This window comes from Melopsittacus undulatus, chromosome 6, assembly GCF_012275295.1.
Source record: "Melopsittacus undulatus isolate bMelUnd1 chromosome 6, bMelUnd1.mat.Z, whole genome shotgun sequence".
Classification (NCBI taxonomy): Eukaryota; Metazoa; Chordata; class Aves; order Psittaciformes; family Psittaculidae; genus Melopsittacus; species Melopsittacus undulatus.
In genome coordinates, this window is record NC_047532.1 from 6,789,103 (window position 1) to 6,810,382 (window position 21,280).

At 49.9% G+C, this 21,280-nt stretch overlaps 2 protein-coding genes across 2 annotated transcripts; both read left to right on the forward strand.

Moving 5' to 3' along the window:
- The first annotated feature begins 1,089 nt into the window (after nt 1-1,089).
- On the forward strand, nt 1,090-9,057 carry LOC101869946 (nuclear pore glycoprotein p62-like). Its single transcript, XM_005151210.3, has 12 exons — nt 1,090-1,401; nt 2,001-2,374; nt 2,591-2,701; nt 3,142-3,270; nt 4,436-4,534; nt 5,636-5,744; nt 5,894-6,038; nt 6,390-6,439; nt 6,562-6,696; nt 7,150-7,261; nt 8,079-8,145; nt 8,833-9,057. Exons 1-12 carry the CDS (start codon nt 1,124-1,126, stop codon nt 8,922-8,924), a joined length of 1,701 nt encoding a protein of 566 aa, XP_005151267.2. The 5' UTR covers nt 1,090-1,123; the 3' UTR covers nt 8,925-9,057.
- Nucleotides 9,058-9,821: 764 nt separating this feature from the next.
- RBM41 (RNA binding motif protein 41) lies at nt 9,822-16,437 on the forward strand. The gene is made up of 7 exons (XM_031050717.2): nt 9,822-10,126; nt 10,739-10,855; nt 11,350-11,542; nt 13,674-13,878; nt 14,639-15,015; nt 15,557-15,704; nt 15,997-16,437. Exons 1-7 carry the CDS (start codon nt 10,119-10,121, stop codon nt 16,152-16,154), a joined length of 1,206 nt encoding a protein of 401 aa, XP_030906577.2. The 5' UTR covers nt 9,822-10,118; the 3' UTR covers nt 16,155-16,437.
- The last annotated feature ends 4,843 nt before the right edge of the window (nt 16,438-21,280 follow it).

A 21,280-nucleotide genomic window follows, 5' to 3' on the forward strand; every position in this document is an offset into this window, starting at 1 on the left:
GTACGTGAGTCGCTGGTTGAGCCCTCCTGTACTGTGGTATAATGTGGGTATGGTCAAGTAGAACCTGATGATCGTTTATTGAGATCCTGATGGAGAGGATTTAATGAGGAGCTGTCCTCGGAAGGAGCTGCAGCAGTCTGAGACTCGATCCTGTTACTGCTGGCTGGAGTTTGTGTTCCCATTGGGTGCGCTTCCACGGGTGAAAGTGTGCCTTGTTTTCTGTACTTTGACAGTAACCTGCTTTTGTGCTGGTACCTGTAAGCAACATTTCTATACAATTAAAACTGACTAGTTGTGCCAGTGGAATAATGGTACTTGTGTGGTGCTTTGTAGTGCAGCTGGTTCAGGTGCAAGGGTGCAGGAAAAGACCTGTGGGCCTGCTGTAAAACTTCCTAATAAGTATGGGCTTGTCATTGCTTTTTGGTGATGTGTGATAAAGCAGGCAATCTTATTTCCCTTGGGCTGAACCCTTTCTCTTCCATTTTGTGGTCACAATCTCTCCTTTCCCTGGGGCATCTTCTGTACTCTCTCCCTCAAGAGCTTGTTACCCTAAATCTATCTTCTCTGTGTTTCACTCCAAACCTTTCTGATGTTCTCCACTCTGGGGAAAGGAGAGATTTGCTTCTCTTCAGTCACTGATGTTGGGTTATGGAGCAGTATGTAAACCACAGCATTTCTTATGGAAACTTTCCCTGTGTTCCTCAGTTCCCAAGCATCCCAAAGCAGTTTGATAAGCAACAGCAGCGAAGGGGCTGAGGAAACGCTGTCCATATGGGTATCCACTGCTCACCTGTGCCGGAGCAGCAGCCGCTGCGGTCCCGGCCCGGCCTCCAGCGGCCGCAGCACCCAAAGGCTCCGGGGCTACAACCGGCCGCGTCCCCCGTCACCATAGCAACGGGACGCCGCTGGCCCGCCCCGCCCCCTCTAGCCAGGCCAGCCAATCGGAGCGCGCCTCCCTCGAGTGGCGGAGGAAAGAGCCAATCGCTGCCTCCGGCGGGAAGCCCCGGGCGGTGGTTGGTGAACGGGAGAGAGGGGCGGGCGCAGCGCGGCGGAGCGGGGTGGTGCGTCATCAGAGCGCGCCGAGTGCCGTCGTTCGGGCCCGGTCCGTGTTCCCGGCGCCGCCATGAGCCAGTTCAGCTTCGGGACGAGCGGCGGCTTCACTCTGGGCACGTCGGGCACCGCCGCCAGCACGGCCGCCACCGGCTTCTCCTTCTCGTCCCCCGCGGGCTCGGGGGGCTTCGGGCTGGGGAGCGCGGCGCCGGCGGCCGGCAGCAGCAGCCAGTCCTCCGGGCTGTTCTCCTTCAGCAGGCCCGCGGCCACCGCCGCGCAGCCCGGCGGCTTCAGCTTCGGGACGGCGGGCACGAGCAGCGCGGCTCCGGCAGCCAGCGTGTTCCAGCTGGGGTGAGAGGTGTTGTGTGTTTGGAAACGGGTTCAGCAAGACCTGTGCTTGTCAATGCGGGCTATTCCAGACGGGTATTAAGAATAAGCATAAAACGTCTTGTCCTTTCTCATCCACTTCTGGTGTGCCCAGAATGTTTCTTCAGCCAAGTAGGACTGTTTTTTTTTCCCTTGGGAAAGGCTGTAGCTTTGAAGTGGTTCTTTGGAACGGCTGTTGTCAAAGCCTGGCAGATGGGAGCAGTGGGAAGGGAGCTCACACGGGGACTAGCAGTGGAATTTAATTAAAACAAGTGTTACGTAGGGGATGGGGAAAGGGCACTGAAGAGCCCACAGAATAAGCAACTTTGCTTGCACTGCTATAAACGTGTTCTGGTGCCTTTAAGGGTGGAGGTAGTCAAAGGGCTTTAGTACAAAGAGGCTTAACCGGGGGTGCAGATGGCAGGAGCTGCCATACAGTCTGTGTCAAAACTGAAACAGAAACCTGGTGATGTGTGCGTGATTTGAATGTTGGTTTCTGCTGCCAGGAAGCGGCGTGCTAGAAACCTGACTCAGTATTTGACTGGATGTACATCTCCAACTGATCTCTTTCCATTCTTCCCTAGGGCAAATGCACCCAAATTAAGCTTTGGAAGCAGTTCTGCAACTCCAGCCACAGGAATCACAGGGAGCTTTACGTTTGGTAGCTCGGCACCGACCAGCGCGCCCTCAAGTCAAGCAGCAGCTCCTGGCTTTGCGTTTGGATCCGCTGGCACAAGCAGCACCGCTCAGGCTGGGACAACTGCAGGGTTTACCTTTTCCAGCGGCACCACGACTCAGGCCGGAGCAGGCAGCTTGAGCATGGGTGCTGCAGTGCCGCAGACAGCGGCCACGGGGCTGAGCTTTGGAGCAGCACCTGCGGCTGCTGCCACCTCTGCTGCCACCTTGGGAGCTGCAACGCAGCCTGCAGCCCCGTTCAGCCTTGGGGGGCAGAGCACAGGTGAGTCCTGGCCTTGGCATGGCCGATGCAGTCAGGAATGCTGTCAGCAGGGAGGGCATCTGGGAAGGTTCTGCAGCTTCTGCTGGTGTGCAGCAAAGCGAGTGGCTTTTATGCCTTTGTTGCTTCTAACTTGACTGTTGCTGTGGTCAGTGGAAGCTGCAGTGTCTCAGTTGTAAAAGGTCTGTCTTCTCCTTTTGCCTATGCCACTTGTTCCAGGCCTGAACTTTGGGTCATTAACTTCCACTGCAGCCACTAGTGCAGCCACGGCAACAGTGAGCACAAGTACCAGCTCGGGACCTGCTCTGTCTTTTGGAGCCAAACTTGGAGGTAGGAAGTGATCTTGGGGAATAGTTGCTCAAGGCTTTGTGAATCTGCTGTTCCTTCTGGGAACAGTTTTCTCAATTGGACTCTGGGAATGGGCTGGAAGTGTTTGTTACTGTGAATATGCAGTGGTGTCAGTAAACTGTTGCAGTTCATGCAATCATTATGCTTTGTATATCCTCTCTGTTTTTTCTTGGGTCCCACATGATAAATTCTGTTCCATACTTGTTGGGATGTGGCAGAGGGGAGCCGCGGGTGTGATGGGTACACTGAGAAGACAGAGTTGAGGTTTTTCCACCTCAAGAAATAGCTTAAAATTCTGTCACCCATAAAACACATGGTATAGATGGGCGATTTTGTGTCCCATTCTGAACATGGGTCTTCTGAAAAGGGTGAGAGCATGATGTGGTTTGGTTGTACAAGGTGGATGCTTTTTCTGTTTGTAGTAACGTCCACATCTGCTGCAACTGCTTCTACCAGCACAACCTCTGTTCTTGGCTCAACGGGGCCAACTTTGTTTGCATCTGTAGCGAGTTCTGCAGCCCCAGCATCATCTACGACCACAGGCCTCTCACGTAAGTCTCAATATACAGATGCTATCAGATGGGGGAATGAATCAGCAGCACATTTGGTTGTCCCTGTCAGTAGCTGAGCTGCAGATGCTGGGGTAATAAGGGAGGATTCAGAGGGCAGCTCTTCTTGCTGTTTGTTGCCTTCCCTCTTTGTTTCCACCCTTCTTTAAGAGTCATGGGCTGACAGTGGAGACAGAGTGTGCTAAAACTGAGTGTTCACACAGCTGTATGTGTGCAAGCTCCTCTGGTAGTAGCTGGCAAGTTTCGTCTTGCAGTATTAATTCTATGGGAGGAAGCAGTGTTTGTTTTCTGATAACTTTAAGGCAGTAGCCCAGGTTTGAAGACAGAACCAACAGCTTGCTTTCTCAGACTGCAAGAAGATGTTAACACTTCAGTTCCTTTTAATTATGGAGACTGTACAGTGAAGGTCAATATTGACTAGAGTTAATACCTCTATTGCTTACATAATGTTGTCTTACTGTGCCTCTAACATTTAGCAGCTCACCAGCTTTCTGTTAAAGCCACAGGGATTACTTGTAACTAGTCTACCTGCAATTTGTAGATACCATATATCTACCAGCATAACAACTTGTATTTTCAGTAGCTCTACAAAGCTGGCATTGGTGCTCTTATGTCCAAAGCAGACCTTAATCTTAGTATTTAAGATTGCTCTTAAGCTAGTGGGCGCTCTCCATTTATGAGAATGTCTGAAGCCTTGTTCCTAGATGAGCATAGGTGGGTTGTTTCCAGGCAACTGAAAATCAGCCAGCCTGTTTCCTCTAGTATTTGCAATTGTATTGCCTTAGCAAAATATCATTGAGCCAAGGTAGCACTTCCTGCATGCCAGCGTCCAGTACCCTTTGCTTATGTTAGGATTTGGTAGCACTTAAATGTTAGAGAAATTAAAACAGTTAAAGAGAAATGACAACAGCTTTGCACCTTGGTTGATTCCTGGAAGGTTCCTGGCAGAATTGTAGAGTGTTCTGGCTGGTTTATAGCTTCAGCCTTTTTTAATGTCATGTCCCCATGATCCTTCACCTGAGCAGTGACTGTGGTTAATACAGATACAGACCAGATGGACATGGGTGAGCAGGCAGGGTACAGCTGTTCACAGGGGCAGTGCATTTAATGGGTTCCACAAACTCTTCATGTTGTGTTCTGTTTGCAGTTGGTGCCCCTTCCACTGGGACAGCCAGTCTTGGGACGCTTGGGTTTGGGTTAAAAGCTCCTGGAACAACAAGTGCTGCCACAACAAGCACTGCCACTGGTAAGGACTGGATGCAGAAGGTAGCTGAGGAGAAGAAAGCCTGGCGTCAGTAGTGCAAAGGGCCTCTCTAGTGTAGCAGCACAGCAATTCTAATTTCTAATGCCCTCCAGTAATGGTAAATAACACAGTATACTCCTTTTCCATCTCCCCAGGTGCACAGTTACAACTTCTGGGAGCCTGTCCGTAGCAAAGGGACGTTGGGTTAAGGAAAGTCTGTGGGCTTTGATGTTCTAGTCTGGAGCAAATAAAGTAGACAGGTTAGCTGCCCCTTCTCTAGCCTGCCTGTGTAGGTGCAGGGTTGCTCTAAGAGGTGAGGGAGAGGTGTACTGATTGGCAGAGGGATAAGCCAAAAGCTTGGGGGGGGAGTGTTAGGGAGAGATGTTCTGTGTTTCAGTTCAGCCCCATTAATTTGTTTCTTTGACATTACAAGCTTCAAATGAAATTTTTCTTCAAGGACAAAAAAACCCAAACAAGCCACAGAGATGAGTGCTGTATTTAGGTGGTAGCTCATGTGAAAACCCGCAATGGAATTTGCTGCTGCACAGTGCTGGGATTCAGGCCTGAACATCCATCTCGGGATACAGTTTCTATTTTCTGTTTAGTAACATGGGTGCTGCTCAGCTCTCAAGGTCCTTCTAAATCTTGTGTCTGGAGTGACTGAAGAATTTGAGCTCAATGCCTAGAAGTGCTGGGTGACTGCCTGACAGTGCCATATGGTAGATGCTCTTAGCAACACAGAAACCACCTCTTCTGCAAAGATGAGGAAGAACTGGGTTTACTGATAGCTGTTAGGTATAATACTAAAAACTGAGAAGCTAGAGAGCAGTGTGGGTTAATACTTAATTTATTTGAATGACACCTAGGTTAAATGCATGCTGCTAATTCCTCATTTTACTGGAACTAGTGGTCAGGCATTTACTGTCCACTAAAACTGTGTCAAAATGTGCTTCACTCCCTTCTTGCCAGACGTGAGATTTAATTTTGTAGGGGGCCTGGTTGAGCTCACACAGCACTGTGCTTTATAAGTGCACATTAGACCTGTTCTCTGTTTGATAGCAGATGTGTCCTCTTCTGTTGCTTGACCTGAATCTCTTCTTTCAGGCACCACTACTGCTTCTGGCTTTGCTTTGAATCTTAAGCCATTAACTACAACTGGGACCACTGGAGCTGTGACTTCTACAGCTGCCATCACCACAACAACTAGCACCAGGTAAGGAATTCAGTACAAGTGACTGTGTCCTGATGAGGGCAAGAGGCTGTATCAGTGCTGGTGCCTGGTGGGGGGGGGAGGTGAGTGGTGCCATGTTCATGTGTTGGGTTTTGATCCTGTGTTCTGCACTGTCCCACACTTGCTGTCAGTGCGCCTCCAGTGATGACCTATGCCCAGCTGGAGAGTTTGATAAACAAGTGGAGTCTGGAACTGGAAGACCAGGAGAAACACTTTCTCCATCAAGCTACACAAGTTAATGCCTGGGATCAGACGCTGATAGAAAATGGAGAGAAGGTAAAGTGATACCCAGTGCAACTTGGCTTTGCTTGGTTAGATCCTTAAAGGCATTCAGGTGCAGATGTGAATTATATCTATGTGCTTTTGAAAGGCTCATTGTATGTCTGTTGTGCTTGATAGATGTTGATTCTTGGAAGTCTGTTCTGTGAGTTTAAACTCTGATAACAATTATGTTAGGGTGGAGTTTCAAAGCCAAACCTCTGTTGTTTTGGTTTTGGTCTCTAAATCTTTATGTAACTGTTTCTTGTAGACATTTGTACAGTACCAGCTTTCTCAGTTCCACTACTCTTGTTTTATGAGGTGACTTTTGAATTTCTGTAGTATAACTCAAGTGTCTTGTGTTTCCAGATTACTTCATTGCACAGAGAAGTAGAGAAAGTGAAGCTTGATCAGAAGAGGTATGACACTATGAATGCTTGAAATTATGCAGAGAAGAAAAACGATTTTCTTGTGTTGTGGAACAGCAGATGTAGAAGGTACATGAGCTAGAAGTGGTTTGCTAAGCGTTTTGTCTTTTCAGACTGGATCAGGAGCTGGACTTCATCCTGTCCCAGCAGAAGGAGCTTGAAGACTTGTTGACCCCTCTGGAGGAGTCTGTGAAGGAGCAGAGCGGGACCATTTACTTGCAGCACGCAGATGAAGAGCGAGAGAAGACGTAAGACAGAAATCTGTGTTGGACCTGTGCTGAGCAGAGTAATGTGATGATCAGTGAGCAGGAAGTAGAGTTGGGATGCATGACAGTATTATCTGTTAGAGGCCTTTGTCAAGCATGTAACCCTGTTTTCTGCATGGCAATGTAGATTTTAGGCATTAGAAACAGGGAAATGTGACTGGAGGCCCTTGAATCATCATGAAAATATATTTGGGTGTTGTTGTCTTAACCAGCTGTCTGGGAACAGGTTACTAATTTTGGCATAATTCGTGATTAAGAAAGACAGAGGTTAGGCATTACCTCATCTGTGTGCTAGAATGCTTCTGAGGGTGCTGTTCCCACATACCTGCCAGTATGAAAGGTGCTTAAGCTAATTCTGACTGCCCAAAGCTGGTGTGACAGGGAGCACTGAAGTTCACCTTACATTTCTGACCTTTGTTCTTGTGTGTTTTGCAGCTATAAACTGGCTGAAAACATAGATGCTCAGTTGAAGCGCATGGCACAAGACCTGAAGGACATCACTGAGCACTTGAATACATCAAGAGGCCCAGCAGACACAAGTGACCCGGTAAATCCAAGCTGTATTTTTCGCATGTTCTTCATTTGCCCACTTTTGGATACTCATCTGTTTGTAGCTTTGACCTGGGAAGGGTGTTTTGTTTTGTGCCTGAGTTGGTTGTCTTGCCACAGAGATGGCTTTATTACACCACACAACCAGCCTGACACACGTAGTTACTCTGCGGGTCTGTTAGTAGGTTTCAAAGTGTCTCATTCTGTAGGAACTGTGGTTATCTAACGTCTTACTTTTGCCAAAATGATAGCTTATTTCAGAGGCAGCTCTTAACCCTGATGTGTCTGCCTGCTCCACCACTTGCATCCTTCTTGGTGCTAATCTACATTTTGATTAGAATGCCCTGTGGGGTTATTGGTTATTTTTTCTTATATTACTTTTGTATCCTCATGAAAACAAGATGTGATTTACAGCTCTTTCTGATTTGTATTACATTGATTTTGATACTCTTTGTGGTTTTACTGAGAAGCTTGTTTATTTTTTTCCCCACTAAAAATTTCCCTTCACTGGTGCAGACTGAGTTTTTCCCATTCCTTTTTACTTTTGCCACCTCAGGCCTAAGGTGATGGATGTGGTTGCTGGGTCTGAATTGGAAGAAGCTGCAGCCACAGGCACTGAACCAGTCTCTTTTCCTGATGGGAAAGAGAAGAAAGTTGCTGCAGACTTCCCTGGGGCAGTGGCTGCTAAGTTAGCAGAGCTGTACATGTCTGGGTTGCATGGTGTTCCAAAGGCAGGGACAGGGAGTTTGTGTCTTTTACTGCTCTTAGTTTTTACACAGTGTAAGAAATGACTTGCCCCTTCTCTTTGTGCTCAGCTTCAGCAGATCTGTAAGATCCTGAATGCCCACATGGATTCATTGCAGTGGATTGACCAGAACTCAGGTGAGAGTTGTCTTGCAGCTTTTTGGGAATGTAAATAGAAAGCAGGTGCCCCAAAAAGGGCAGATTGAAATGCATCAGTGCAAAGCAGAGAACTGAAAACCTGGTGCTTTGTTCTGTCAAATTAAGGTTAAGTATTTTAACTTCTAGAATATTGTGGGGTTTCCCTTTGGAATTGCTTTGTCACTGGTGCCGGCAGCCACACGGGGGCATGGCAGAATGAAGTAGAGCTCCCCTCAGCGGCACCAAATTGCACTGTCTGCCTGCAGTGCTGTCAAAGTGCTCACAGTGTAGTTCTGTCAAGCGAAGAGTAAACATTTCAGTTTCTAAAATGTGGAGTTTCCATTTGGAATAGGAAAATTGGTGTGTGTGTGTGTACTGCTTGGGTGAAAGCAGGCACACTGTTGTCCCTTCTAAACAGTATGACTGGCTTAGGTTAGGGTTTAAGTTGTCCTTTTCCTCCAGAACATGCATGCTAACTTCCACATTCCAAACATGCCTTTATCTGGAAGTCTGGTGCAGCTTCCGTGGATCAGAACTGACTTTACAGAATGTGTGCTTTGTGTTGTGTTTTTCTCCTTGGTGCACTGTCAAGGCTGAGTGACTGTCAAAATGGCAGCAGTTTTCTTTGTCCTGTGCAGGGTTGTGATTTAGGGTGATTCTAAGGTTAATCTCTTGCTTCTCCCACAGCCGTGTTGCAGAGGAAGGTAGAAGAGGTGACAAAGGTTTGCGAGAGCCGCCGCAAGGAGCAAGAGCGCAGTTTTCGGATCACGTTTGATTGAATCATTTGAAGTTTAATGAATTGACCTAAAATCTCCACAGAAAATAGAGTTTTTTTGGGGGACCTAGGTCTCAAATAATTACGTGGGTTTATTTCTTTTCTTGCAGTAAAATGTGTTGTTTGTTCCAGAGCCAGTCTTTGCAGTGTGTGTCTGGAGCTCACCCACTCCAGTCTGAGACTGCATGAGGTTTGTGCAGAAAGTCTGTGCTCTTTGTTCTTTGTAACTGCCTGCAGAGGGGTGAGAAACACAAATGCTGCCCCTCAAGAACTTATGCAGTATGTGAGTCCCTGGCTGAGCCCTCCTGTACTGCGGTATAATGTGGGTATGGTCAAGTGGGACCTGATGATCGTTTATTGAGATCCTTACGGAGAGGATTTAATGAGGAGCTGTCCTCAGAAGGAGCTGCAGCAGTCTGAGACTCGATCCTGTTACTGCTGGCTGGAGTTTGTGTTCCCATTGGGTGGGCGTCCACAGGTGAAAGTGTGCCTTGTTTTCTGTACTTTGACAGTAACCTGCTTTTGTGCTGGTACCTGTAAGCAGCATTTCTATACAATTAAAACTGACTAGTTGTGCCAGTGGAATAATGGTACTTGTGTGGTGCTTTGTAGTGCAGCTGGTTCAGGAAGGAGCCTGGTCAATGAGTCTGCTGTAAGGCTTTGTACAAGACATCATCCTGTCTCTGTGGATTATAATGCACATTCCAGTGTATTCTTACTAAGGGAAGGGAGTGAGGGATCACCTCTTTAGCAGAACAGCGCCCACTCAGTGCTTTTCTGTGCTTTATCTTCTGTTCTGCACAGTGCTGAAAATGTGTAATAGGCTTTACTTTATATTTACCTACCTCTGCCTGGTTGCCTCCAGGAAAGAATGGAAGGGTTTGTTTAGTTGGCTAACCTACCGGCTATAATGTGCTTTACAACTCGTGAGTTGCTCTTTAACGTTGTTCTGAGTGCCGATCTCATCTCCAAGGAAGGGGGAGGCGCCTCATATCCGCTATAGTTGCGACTGGCGCTGAGGGCCCTGCGAGAAGCCCTTGCAGAGGGCTCCAGCTCGGTCACCGCGGGTCTCGTTCTGGGAGCGGAGCCATTCACCCCCCCCAGCGGCTACCGGTAACCGGCAGGCAACGGCCGGGGACGGCGCAAGCCTCGGCCCTGCCCCTTCCGCACTACGGCTCCCGGCGGCCCCTGCGCGGCGATGCGGCGGTGAGCGGGGCGGCTGCGGCCCGGACCGGGCTCGTTAACGGCAGCCTCTGGAGCGGGCACCGCTCGGCCTGGGGGGGATGCTCTGGGCCACGGGTTCGAATCCCTGCGGTGCCAGCCGGGGAGGCGGAAGGGAGCGTTCCGTGGAGCGCTGCGCAGGCTGCGCCCCTTTGCCCCCGCAGTTGTCCTGGGGCATGGGGTAGTGATGGTCTGGGCAGCCCCGGGGCGGCGGTTGGACCTGGTGACCTTAAAGGTCTTTTCCGACCTGGTTGATTGTCTGGGTCTTCATGAAAGGTGTTGAACCTGGCGATGTCTGTTCAGGTGCTGGCACAAAACAACTTTCCAGCGATAAACATAGGATTACATGTGGTTTGGGGAAGGAAAAACCTAACAGGAAAGCTTCCAGGGATATTTATAACTTCCTCAGAGTAGTCCTACTTTCTGTTGGCTTTTATAGGTAACATTAATACAGCTTTGGTCAAGCAGTTTTGGTTCCTTGTTGTGCTTTAAATCCCATAAAACCATTAAGGAGGCAGAGGGCCTGTAGCACCACTGTGTTCTGAGCGCTGTTTTCCCTGTTGCCTTATTGACCATCTCTGTTCTTGTGCACCCCAGGGTCAACAGCAGCCTGTCCAGTGATGAGCTCCTCCTGGAAGACTTGGAGACAGAAGGAGAGCGGCAGCTGAAGAGCCTCCTTCACCACCAGCTCGATACCACTGTCTCCATCGAGCAGTAAGTCCCAGTCAGGCCCCTGGAGGGGCTGCAGAGGGGCTGGTGGGCAGACTCTGGTCATGCTAGGGGCAGCAGCAGTGTTGCCTCACTGCCTCCTCTGATGCAGGCTGTTGTCTGCTAAGTCAGCTGTGTCTTCCTTGCTGGTCTCCTGCCAGGACACTCCAGTAGGAGATAAGCACTCCTTATCTCCTGGAGCAAGCACTGGGGGTAACATCTTTTAACCATTAAGACTGGTTTACCTGGGCAGATGCAAGGATGAGTTTGTAGGCTGGCCTGCATTTGCATCTGCAGGGCATTTGGTGTTAGAGTGTCAAGAGGTGCCTCCTGCCCATGTTAGGGAACCTTCCTGCCATGTGGGATCTTGTGGGCTTGGAAAGGGTCAGGAGGGTATGGAAGCACAGCATCTCTGCTTGGTGCCAATCTTGGCTGGGGAGAGGCCAGCCCTTCCCTGTTCCCCTGGTTTCTCAGTGCTGTTGTGTTGCTTTGGGTTACAGATGCAAGTCAAAGCGGAGATGCTTTGCCCCTGCAGCTTTTTACAAGCCTTTTGGGGAAGAGGCTGCGGGGGCTCTGACCCTGTCGCAGTTCCAGGCCCTGCAGGAGAACAACAAAGAAACTGCCTCTCTCCGGGAGCTGGGGCTCTCTGACTCGGAGATCCTGCTCTGGAAGAATCGGGCTTCAACAGCAAAGGTAGGTGTGCTCTGCTTGGATGGGAACGTGGTCGTGTCCCTCTAACCCCATAGCCTGTGGCACCCTGGTAGAAAACATAAGCCCTTTGTAAGCCCACTGCAAAGAATGGCTGCTGTATGTGTGTCAGCTGTAAGGCATATTTTCTTCTGGCCTGTTTTCCTCGGTGGAATGGTCTGTGCTGAAAGCTGTGGTGGAAAGAAGAGTTGGTCCTTTGGAACACAGCAGAACATGGCTATACTGCTTCTGCTTTGGTGGTCTCAAGCAGATCATTTCAGCTGTTAATACCTGTGTAAGAAGGATTTAAAAGCTGGAGGAGAAAAAGAAGGAAACATTTCAAAACACCTTAGCCTCTTTTCTGTATTCTGACATCCCTGAATCCCATTGCTAGCTTGGGATAGCTGTCCATAGGGAGACTGTCCTCAGGGGTTTGCATATGCTTCAAGGGACTTGAAACAGCCACATAAAAATAGCAGCAAAGAGCTGTTAGACCAAGTGTGTGATTGCAGTGATGTGCCCCTCTTCGGGTGCAGTTTGTGGCCAAAGCAGGTTTCTCCCCTTCCCTCCACCCTGTTCTTTCACATTCCAGGACAAGGGGCTTTTGGCCTCGTCCTGTGTCAGCACTGGAGTGTCCTGCTTTAAATGTAATGAAGCAGAAGGACTTGGGCTGATCCTTGGCCTTGTCTTCCTGACCAATAGCTGTGTGCAGGCAGAGGCAGGCTGTGGTAACCATGGGTTTGCCTCTCTCCAGCCGGCCATTACTTGCTTTGGTGTTTAAATGCCAACCCAGCCCTGGTGTGGCCTGCATTACAGCTTGGGTTAGAGAGGAGTGATGCTAATTGCAGAGTGAAAATGAATGTCAGCAGCAGCAGCTGTTGTGTTCAGTGTGGAATGAGTTCTGGGATGTTTAGAAATACAGATTAACATGGAAAACTGTACCCTGACAGAAAGAACCAGCGGTGTTAGGATACATCTGCAGCTCATGAGGGGAGAATACCTAGAGGGAAAGCTCAAGCTCAAGTGATGTGCAGCTTTGTATATGGAGGCTCTGAGTGAAAGATCCCAGGGAGCTGAGGCAGAGAGGACTTCAGATTGCCCGTGGAGCTCTGGGCACAGCACCAAGTGCTTCTGTTACTGTCAGCTGCTTACGTTGCAGCTCTTTTGAAAACAAAGTACTACAAATGACTCCCCACAATTGTTTTCTTCATATGAACAGCCTTTTGTGCCCCAGGGAAGCTGTGAAATAGTGAATGGGAACTGGGCAGATGTGGGCCCATGCAGTCAGGCGGGAGAGGTACTTATGGGAAAGTCTTTGTTGGATTGTGCAGGGAGAAAGCCTGGTTCTTGCCTGAGGCAGAAAGATCTGCACAGTAATTCTTGAACTGAATGTGAGGAAAGAAAACCATCCACAGCCCTGTGGAAGCCTGTTCTCTGGGCTCTGATAGAGGTGGTTGTGGGAACAGCAGGTGGGTTATGTCTCTGAGCTTTGGCAGCGTGAGTCTGGTGCATCTTGGCAGTGCCCCTGGCCCTGTGTAGTGAGGTTTATTTATACAGGAATGCTGCTCACAGCCAGATTAGCTCTGAGGTCTGTGCAGCAGTAACTGTGGCTTCTGTGGGCTGGTTCATGTGAACACTGAATCTCGTCAGGGATTTAGTTCTTAGCATACACATATCTTTGGGTGCCAAATGGAAGCTTATGTAAGGTGTTCTCAGCGATGTCGGGGTCATAGACCAAAAACTTGTTGGGAAGTTCAGCTCAAGAATGCTATAGGCATGGCAAAAGAAATACCAAAGGGGGTTGTGCAGTTAGTGCAGGCAGCCTTAGAGAACAGGTATAGGTGGCAGAGGGACACAGGCACCTGTCTGCTGGAACAGAGGGACACAGGCACCTGTCTGCTGGAACAGAGGGACACAGGCACCATCAGTGAGGCCAGGGAAAGGAAAGCAGCACAGAAGTTGGGATAAAGGCTGTCTCTTGTGAACTGAGGTTTGCTGAGTGGTTGTATTTCTGTCCTACCCTTGCCGTGACCTGCTCTTTGGTTCCTAGTTGCACTCACTCTGGGGCTGGAGGATAGCTGGGTCTAGAGAAGGAAGCACATGCTGTATCTAAACAAAGCTGTTGCCTGTCTTCCAGGGCTCTGGGCTGGGAGCAGCCCCGGAGGCCACACAGGACAGACTCCATGCCATCCAGGAGAAGATGGAAGAGCGTCAGCGCATCCTGGCTCTGCCGCAGAGGTTTGCTGGCAGCAAGCAGCTGAGCCGGAGGGAGATGGAGATTGAAAATGCCCTCTTCCAGGGAACAGACCGGCACTCCTTCCTCCGGGCGCTCTACCACGAAGGTCTGTGGGCTCAAAGCTGCTCCTGCCTTTGTTCCCGCATGCAGAGCCAGGGTGTGGGAGTCCAACACATTTCTGTCTGGCCTTCTGTCCCTGAAGACATGGTTCTGTTTTGGCACTGTGTGGGAGGAGATATTTTCTTCTTTTACATGAGCAGACAGAGAGTGGGCTCTCTGAGGGGTTTAATGTAGAGGCTTGTGAAGTCCATCTCTGTTTGGAAAGCCTGGATCTGGATGTGGTGCAGAGCCCAGCTCAGTGTGTGGAAGAGCAGCTGGGGATATGCTTTGACTGGGGCTAGAGATTATCCCTTCTCTCATTTAACTGCAGTCTAACAATGGTGGGAGGGAAGCAGAGGCACGGAGCAGGAAAGAGTAGGAGTGACCTGTTAAAGGCCAGTAGCCAAATGGAATTGAAGCCCAGTTGCTGATTCCCACTACTGTGTCCCTCGGGTAACGGCATTTCTTGCCCTGGCACTGTGGTTCCCAAGCAAGTTTGAGGCTTGTAGGTTGGGAGATGCCCCTCTCACATCTGTCCTCATTTCCATTAAATAAAGAAGATATCATCGGTCAGTCCATGCCATGGACCTTCTTTAGACCTAAGAGCTTAATCTGATGTCTCTGGAAGTTTATATTCCACATAGTGGTGTAGAAAGGTAGCATAGCTCATCCTGGCCATGCATGCAGGGGATAGTGTGTTGAAGGAGTCAGGTTTTCCAGGTTCTCGGTGATAGTCACATTTTCCATGTTTCTCCATTGTGGATTAGATGACACTCAGAAGAGGATAACAGATGTAAAGGACCCCATGGTTCATCTGGAGAGTGTTTACCAAGAGCTGCTAAGCAAGAAGTGCCCTGAAGAAGTCCAGCCTACCAAGAGTGACGCTTGCTCGTGCCCTTCCCCGGCCCTGCAGGGGCCTGCGGCTGAGGAGTCATTGCTTCCAGACCAGGAAGAGCAGGCGGAACAGGAAAGAAGTCCCATCCTTCCTGCAGCAAAACCCCACCAGCCCCCTCCAAGTCCTGTGGTTATCAGAGACCCTGTAGAGTTTGTCCCAGAAGAGGAGATCTGCAAGAACCGTCTCTCAGAGGAAGAACTCCGGAGTATTCCTCGCTTCTCGTCCTACAACCCTGGGGACCCCAGCAAGGTATGTTGAGCTGAACCAGGATTTGTTCCTCTTCCTTGTTAGCGTGCCCTGAAGCTGCTTCAGCAGCCAAAGGCTCCTCTTCCCTGTTGCTTAGGGGGTACTTGGTTGATCCTTCTGGCCAAGAGAGAGCAGCCTCCACTCTTGGAGGAAGAGGAGCTTTGACTCTAGTGGGATGTCACCCAGCCTGGCAAAGAGCTGAGCTTCAGCCCCCAGCCCCTCTTGGTGCTGGCATGTCACTGATCAAGAAGCTGTGACTTCACTCAGTGCTTAACTGGTAGCTGGGGTCTGTTGTGCTTTATAAATAACTGGAGTTATCAGCACCTGGCATAGGCAGGCATGACGATGCCTTGAGTGCAGAACTGCCTTTCTCCATACACCCACCTCTCTTCCAAACCCCACTGTTAGCATGTGGGTGAAGAAAGACTGGGATGGCAGAGGGACTGAACTAATTCATACCTTTGTGGTGTATGGACTTGGGACCAGGTTGGAAGGTGTCTGTTTGCATGGCACAGGCCGCTGATCCTTTGTGTCTCTGGAGCAGGTGCTGTACTTGAAGAACCTGGGCCCTCGAGTGACGATGAAGGACCTAGTGTCCTTGTTTGCTCGGTTCCAGAAGGAGGACAGCCCACCGATCCAGTTCCGCCTCCTGAGCGGCCGCATGAGGGGTCAGGCTTTCCTCACCTTCCCTGGTGAGTTGCTGCCTTGTGCCCTTCGGTTCCTCCCTGACCCAGGAAGGTGCCATGTCTTCCTACAGGGCTCTGGGCTGGTGCTAAACTTGCTCTCCAAGAAGGAGTCTTCTCCTTGATTCTTCTCAATTGGAAGAGGATTCATCAGAAGGGATGCAGTCTGTTAATGTGCCATATTTACATTGGGATGTCACTCTGGCTGGAGGATCCTGGTGCTGCACAGTATGGTGCAGGCTGAGGGACACCACATGTGTCTGTGCTGTGTAACCTGTGCCCATTTGCTCTCTCATTGCAGATGTTCAGTCGGCGCAGGACGCCATGCACTTGGTGAACGGGTACAAGCTGCAGGGGAAGCCACTGGTCATTGAATTTGGGAAAAGCAAAGGGCATTCACCAGAGGCTGCCTCTGCCGTCCCCTGCTCCTCCGCTGGAGAGAACCCTCCTGCCAACTAGGGGACGGATAACTGCGAACCTTGTGGATTTGCATGTGTCATGAGAACTCCTTGGTTGTAACTGGGATGGCAAAGGACTGTTGGGAGTTAACGTGGAGGTCTGTAAATCCCAAATTCGGGAAGGCAGAGAGCTGGGCACCAGGCTTTTCTTTGAGAGATGGGCACTGTCTTTACCCTACTGGGGTGTACTGGCTTTTTCCTCTTGTGCTACACATGTCTGCCTTCTCAGCCCTTTGGCAAGGAGAGGGGGAGGAAGCCATGTAAATAAATGTATTATACTATTTCCTTAGGGTGTATTTATTCATCTTTCTCCTGTGCAAGTCTTCTAGAGCCAAGTGTGCTGTGCTTTGCAGGGCTCTGTGCTGGGAGCTGGACTGGTGTGGGCACTGGTGTTCCCTTGTAGCAGTATCTTAGAGCTGTCTCTGTCAAGGGTTTGGTGTGTCAGTGCTCCCCAAAGAGCTACTGTGATTTTGTTGTCATTCTGAGCATAATTGGTTAAAGCAGCTCTTCCCCTTCATTTCTGGCCCCGGTGCAGGGGAAGATACGTAGGTGTGATGGGCGTAATTGAATGCAACTTCCTGAATCCAGAACACAACAAAAAGGCCATTGAAGAAAGCAAAGAACGTACCAGCAAGAGACCTGTGCTCGAGGCTGCTGCTTGGAGAGGGTTTTGCTGTGACACAGCCTTTGTTCTGAGTACTGTGTGTGTTCTCTTAGGTCTGTTCATTGTGAAGTAGCCCCACATTAGTCCAAAGACTGCAGTCCAGACAGGAGGTGGATCTCAGAGCAAAACCAGTCCCTTAAACAGCAAGGCAAGTGGTAGGTTGCAAGCTGCTACCCCACACCATGTTTTGTCTTCTGTCCTTTCTTTGGGGTCTACTCTGGGGCCATAAGGAAGGTCTCAGTGAGATGCAGTTTGTTGGAAGGGAGCCCTGGCCAGAGCTAGTGGGTCTGTCGTGGGTATCTTCTTACCCCTCCTGTTGTGAGAGAAGGATCTACAGGACTCAAATGCACCTTCATCCTCCTGTGTCCAGACAGGGAATGGGAGCAGAAATCCATGCTGAGTTGGTGTTTTGAGATCCTCTTGGTTCTTGTGTACAGTGTTAACACCTTGATGCTCCTGTGAGCTAAATGCATCTCCATGGGCACAGTTCTTCAGTGATCATCCTGGATGGCAGCTGACATGACTGGGGGGGCATTCAGCTCTGTTTTGCTATGAATTGCTCTGTACAGAGGACATCTTTACCCCAGAGAAGCCCTTTAGCTTTCAGCAGGGAAAAGGGAGAATTCCTCTGGATAAGTCTCACGTTCTCTTTATTTTTTTTTGGGGGGGAAGTCGATATTTGCTTTATTTACTTGTTTATTTTCAGCTCTTGCACCCCCTCCTCAAACCCGCATTGCCACACGGTGATGGGAGCGCAACGTGGGCTGCTCCCACACGGTGGCGCCACTTGCCTGGCTGTGTCCCGCGCTGGTCCCTGCTGCCTGGCGCTGGTCCTGCGCAGGGAATGGCCTGGAACAGGCAGTGGGGCCGGGTGAACCAGGACCCAGGGCCTTTGGGCTTCCTAGTTCTGCTACTGCCATGTCCCCTCAATGGTGGCTCCTTGTCTGAAACTGAGAGAGCATCAGGAGCATTATGCTATAGGGAGAGGTTGATGCCATGTGCTTCAGCAGCAATCCTCTGTGCTGGGGCAGCAAGCGCTTGGCCAGGAGGAGGATTGATGCTCATAGTCAAGGGGTTGGTAGTTTGCTATAGGTGCAGCAGGAACTGAGGTCTGAGGTTAGCTCTATTGTGCACTGGGGACACTCCAGCCTGCTCGCCCTCTATTTTTCTCCTTAATTTTCCTCCTTTTAACCCAGCAAGTCCAAGTTGACCATAAAAGAAGTACTGGAAAAGCATGGGGACCTGGTGAAAGCTTCATCACCCAGGCCTGACTTGTCCCAGCTAACCTACTGCCCAGTAGCTCAGCACGTTAGAAGATTGGTGTGATCTAGAGGAAGCTGGAAAAGCAAATGCCAAACAATAGCAGAAAAACAGGCTACAGATTTGCGTGTGTGTGTGTAAGTTCATATATAGGAGCACAAAAAGCATGGACAAGGGATCCTTTGTGGCAGTTGGTACAAGCAGTGAAGCTCCCATTCGGCTCTTCCCTTTTTGGTGGAAGGCAAGACTTGACAGATCAAAAGTGGAGGAAGCCACACACGGTGGAGACAGAGGAGGAAGAGACTTGCAGGTCCTTAACACACAGGAGCAGGAGGATCTAATGGAGTGGGAGAATGTGTGAATACCAATGGAGGATGTTTCTGTGGAACAGAAGACTGACTTCAGCAGAGTGGGATGTGCTCCGGTGCAAGGTAAGGAGTCTGTGGCTGTGCATCCCTACTGGTCTGGGTTGTTCTGGAGAGGGCAGGTCAGAGTGAGTTGAAAAGGAGTGATGTTCCCTGTAAAGAATGGGCTGGGCTCTTGCTTTACTTATTAAGCTGCCTTTTTCTCAACCCACGAGCTTTCTTTTACCCTTTGGATCCTCTCCCCCATCCCACTGGGGGGAAGTGAATGAGTGGCTGTGGGGCTTCATTGCCAACTGGGGTTAAAGCACAATAGTCCTTTTTGGTGCCAAATGTGGGGTATGAAGTGCTTGAGATAAGGACAGATTTGATTGGAATGTGCTAGATTGAATTTGTAGCTGTTATTGCTGTTCAGCTATTAATTGATGGGCTCTGATGCTTGCCGTGGGTCTTGCTTGCCTTTCTGTATGTGAGTCTAGTGCTTGTAGTGGCTGCATTTCGCTTCTGTTTTTTGTTGTGGTGCCTATCATCTTACTGTGCTGTGGCTGGGAACACAGATAACAGCCATGGCTGTGTGCCTGGGCTGGCAGATGCGCAGGGCATCACTGCTGAACTCCAGCATGAACTGTGGTTCACACTGCGGTGTGAACTCAACTCAAAGGGACTGTGACCTGGGGATGAGACATCCCAAAGTGTCTGTGGCCCTGGTTATGTCCATACTGCAGCAGGGATAAGTCTGAAGGGTCTGGGGCCCATGGATGTGTCCACGCTGCAGCAGATACACCCTGAAGCATCTGTGCCTGTGGATAAGTCTGTGCTGCAGCAGGAATGCCACTGAAGAAACTGTGGCTCATAGATGAGGCTCTGCTTGGAGCAGGTGCACCTGTAATGAATTGCGGTCTGTGGATAAACCCAGGCTGGAATAGGGGTTCACTGAATGTTAAACCTTATGGTCTGGTCCAAAGGGACCAGGAGTGGAGATGGCAATACCTTTAAATTGTTGTAACCCATGTTTGAACTGCATGTACCAGAACAACTACAGCAGGAGCCACCTGAACCAATGGAGGCCAAGCCTTACAAGAAGCAATCCAAGTGCAGCAGTGACCCAACCTGAGCTGGTTTTGGTGCCCAGTGACCCCACATGGGCTCTAAGCACCTTCCTGCCTATGGGAAGTGCTGAATGAATTCCTTATTTCGCTTTGCTTGCACTTGTGGCTTTTGCTTTAGCTGTTAAACTGCCTCAACTGCAAGGTTTCATACTTCTACCCTTTTGATTCCTCTCCTCTATCCCACTTGGGGGGAATGAGCAGGTGGCTGTATGGGGCTTAGCTGCTGGCCCAGGTTAAACAATGACACCAGCTGATAGATCCCTGTGCCCTCATCTCCCATTTTAGATGGAGTGAGAAGTGCTGCCTGAAAACAGAGGTTCTGAAATGCCAACAGGGGCTGGTGCTGCTCAGAGCTCGGAAGACGGAAAGCAAGACATGCACATGTTAACTGCTAAACTGTGCTGAAAGCAGAGCTGGTGAGGTCCACAAAGAAGGCTGGACTGATGGGGAGACTCAAGGATACAGGGATGCACTTCAGGATCCTGTGGGAGGCACAGAGAGAGAAGCTATGGTGAGGCCAGGGTTGAGGGTTGGCTGGTTGGCACTCGCTGTCATCCCTATGGCCTTGGGAACAGGGCAGGAGGCATCGCGGGCTCTTGGCCTCTTGCTCACAGTGTTATGGGGATGATCGCTAATAAACCCCTGGTTTCTTCACTTGTGCTCTAAGTCATCATTCTGGAGGGGCAGGGGGGTTCTCCTCACCCTGCTCTGGTCCCGCAGGACTGGTGTGGCTCTTCTGCTCCCTATTGCTGGGGTTCCAGCAATAGTGCTGAGGTTCAGGATTTGGGCCCTTTCACTTAGGTAGCAGCCTTGACTCCATGGGTCTGACCAGCCCACACAGCAGCTAAACTGGGTCCCTGCCTGTGTTTTCCTGTTCTGTGTGTCTGTTTGTTTGTTAAATAATGTAGCAACACAAGGTTCCTTGAACTAAATTTATCTTCCTGGGTAGTTATGGGAACAGTCATCGGTACTGTGACGCTGGGGCTTGCAATCAGAGCTGCTGCAAGGCTCCGAGCCCAGCTTGAATCACACAATGAATCATAGAAGGGTTTGGGTTGGAAGGGACCTTAAAGCTCATCCAGTTCCAACCCCCTGCCACAGGCAGGGACACCTTCCACTAGAACAGCTTGTTCCAAGCCCTGTCCAACCTGTCTTATTTCAACAGATGCTGTCCTGTGTGGGAGCTTCACATTTAAGCTTTCTTTTTAGGCTTATTTTCTTGGACTCCTCTGTAGCTGGCAGCATGACCAGCCTTTTAACCTGGGAAAGGAGGATGATGGGGTGCTTGGGGAAGATGTGAGGTTGGAAAGCAGCCGGAGATGACACACGGGAATGATTGCACTCAGACCAGACGATGCTGTAGCTCCGTGTCCTGCCTGCAGCACGGGTCCATGGGATGAAACTGAGGGCAAGTGCATGTAGCTCAATATTGTTCAAGCCTCTACTTGTGTCCAGCTCAGAAGCATCCTGAATCAAACACTGTTTCCTACAGGTATAAAATGACTGCCTTAAAGGAGCTAAGGAGAAACCCCCTTACAGTCAACATTCCCTGTCCTTCCTGAAGTGCGTTCTTGCCCGGGCAGTGGGTATGGAAGAGAGGAGGGTGCATTGGGGGTTCCTTTAACTCCAACCCTTCATTTACCCTGGACAATCATGAGACCATACAACAGAACCAGCAGCTCAGGTGGCATCAGCAAGTGTGTGTTGTGTGCGTTGCCTGGACCTCCGAGTT

Coding starts and splice junctions, on each gene's coding strand:
- LOC101869946 (XM_005151210.3), top strand. CDS start 1,124: ATGAGCCAGTTCAGCTTCGGGACGAGCGGCGGCTTCACTCTGGGCACG. Junction 3,271..4,435: donor TACGACCACAGGCCTCTCAC/GTAAGTCTCAAT, acceptor TTCTGTTTGCAG/TTGGTGCCCCTTCCACTGGG. Junction 6,697..7,149: donor GATGAAGAGCGAGAGAAGAC/GTAAGACAGAAA, acceptor TGTGTTTTGCAG/CTATAAACTGGCTGAAAACA.
- RBM41 (XM_031050717.2), top strand. Junction 11,543..13,673: donor ATCGGGCTTCAACAGCAAAG/GTAGGTGTGCTC, acceptor CCTGTCTTCCAG/GGCTCTGGGCTGGGAGCAGC. Junction 15,705..15,996: donor GGCTTTCCTCACCTTCCCTG/GTGAGTTGCTGC, acceptor CTCTCATTGCAG/ATGTTCAGTCGGCGCAGGAC.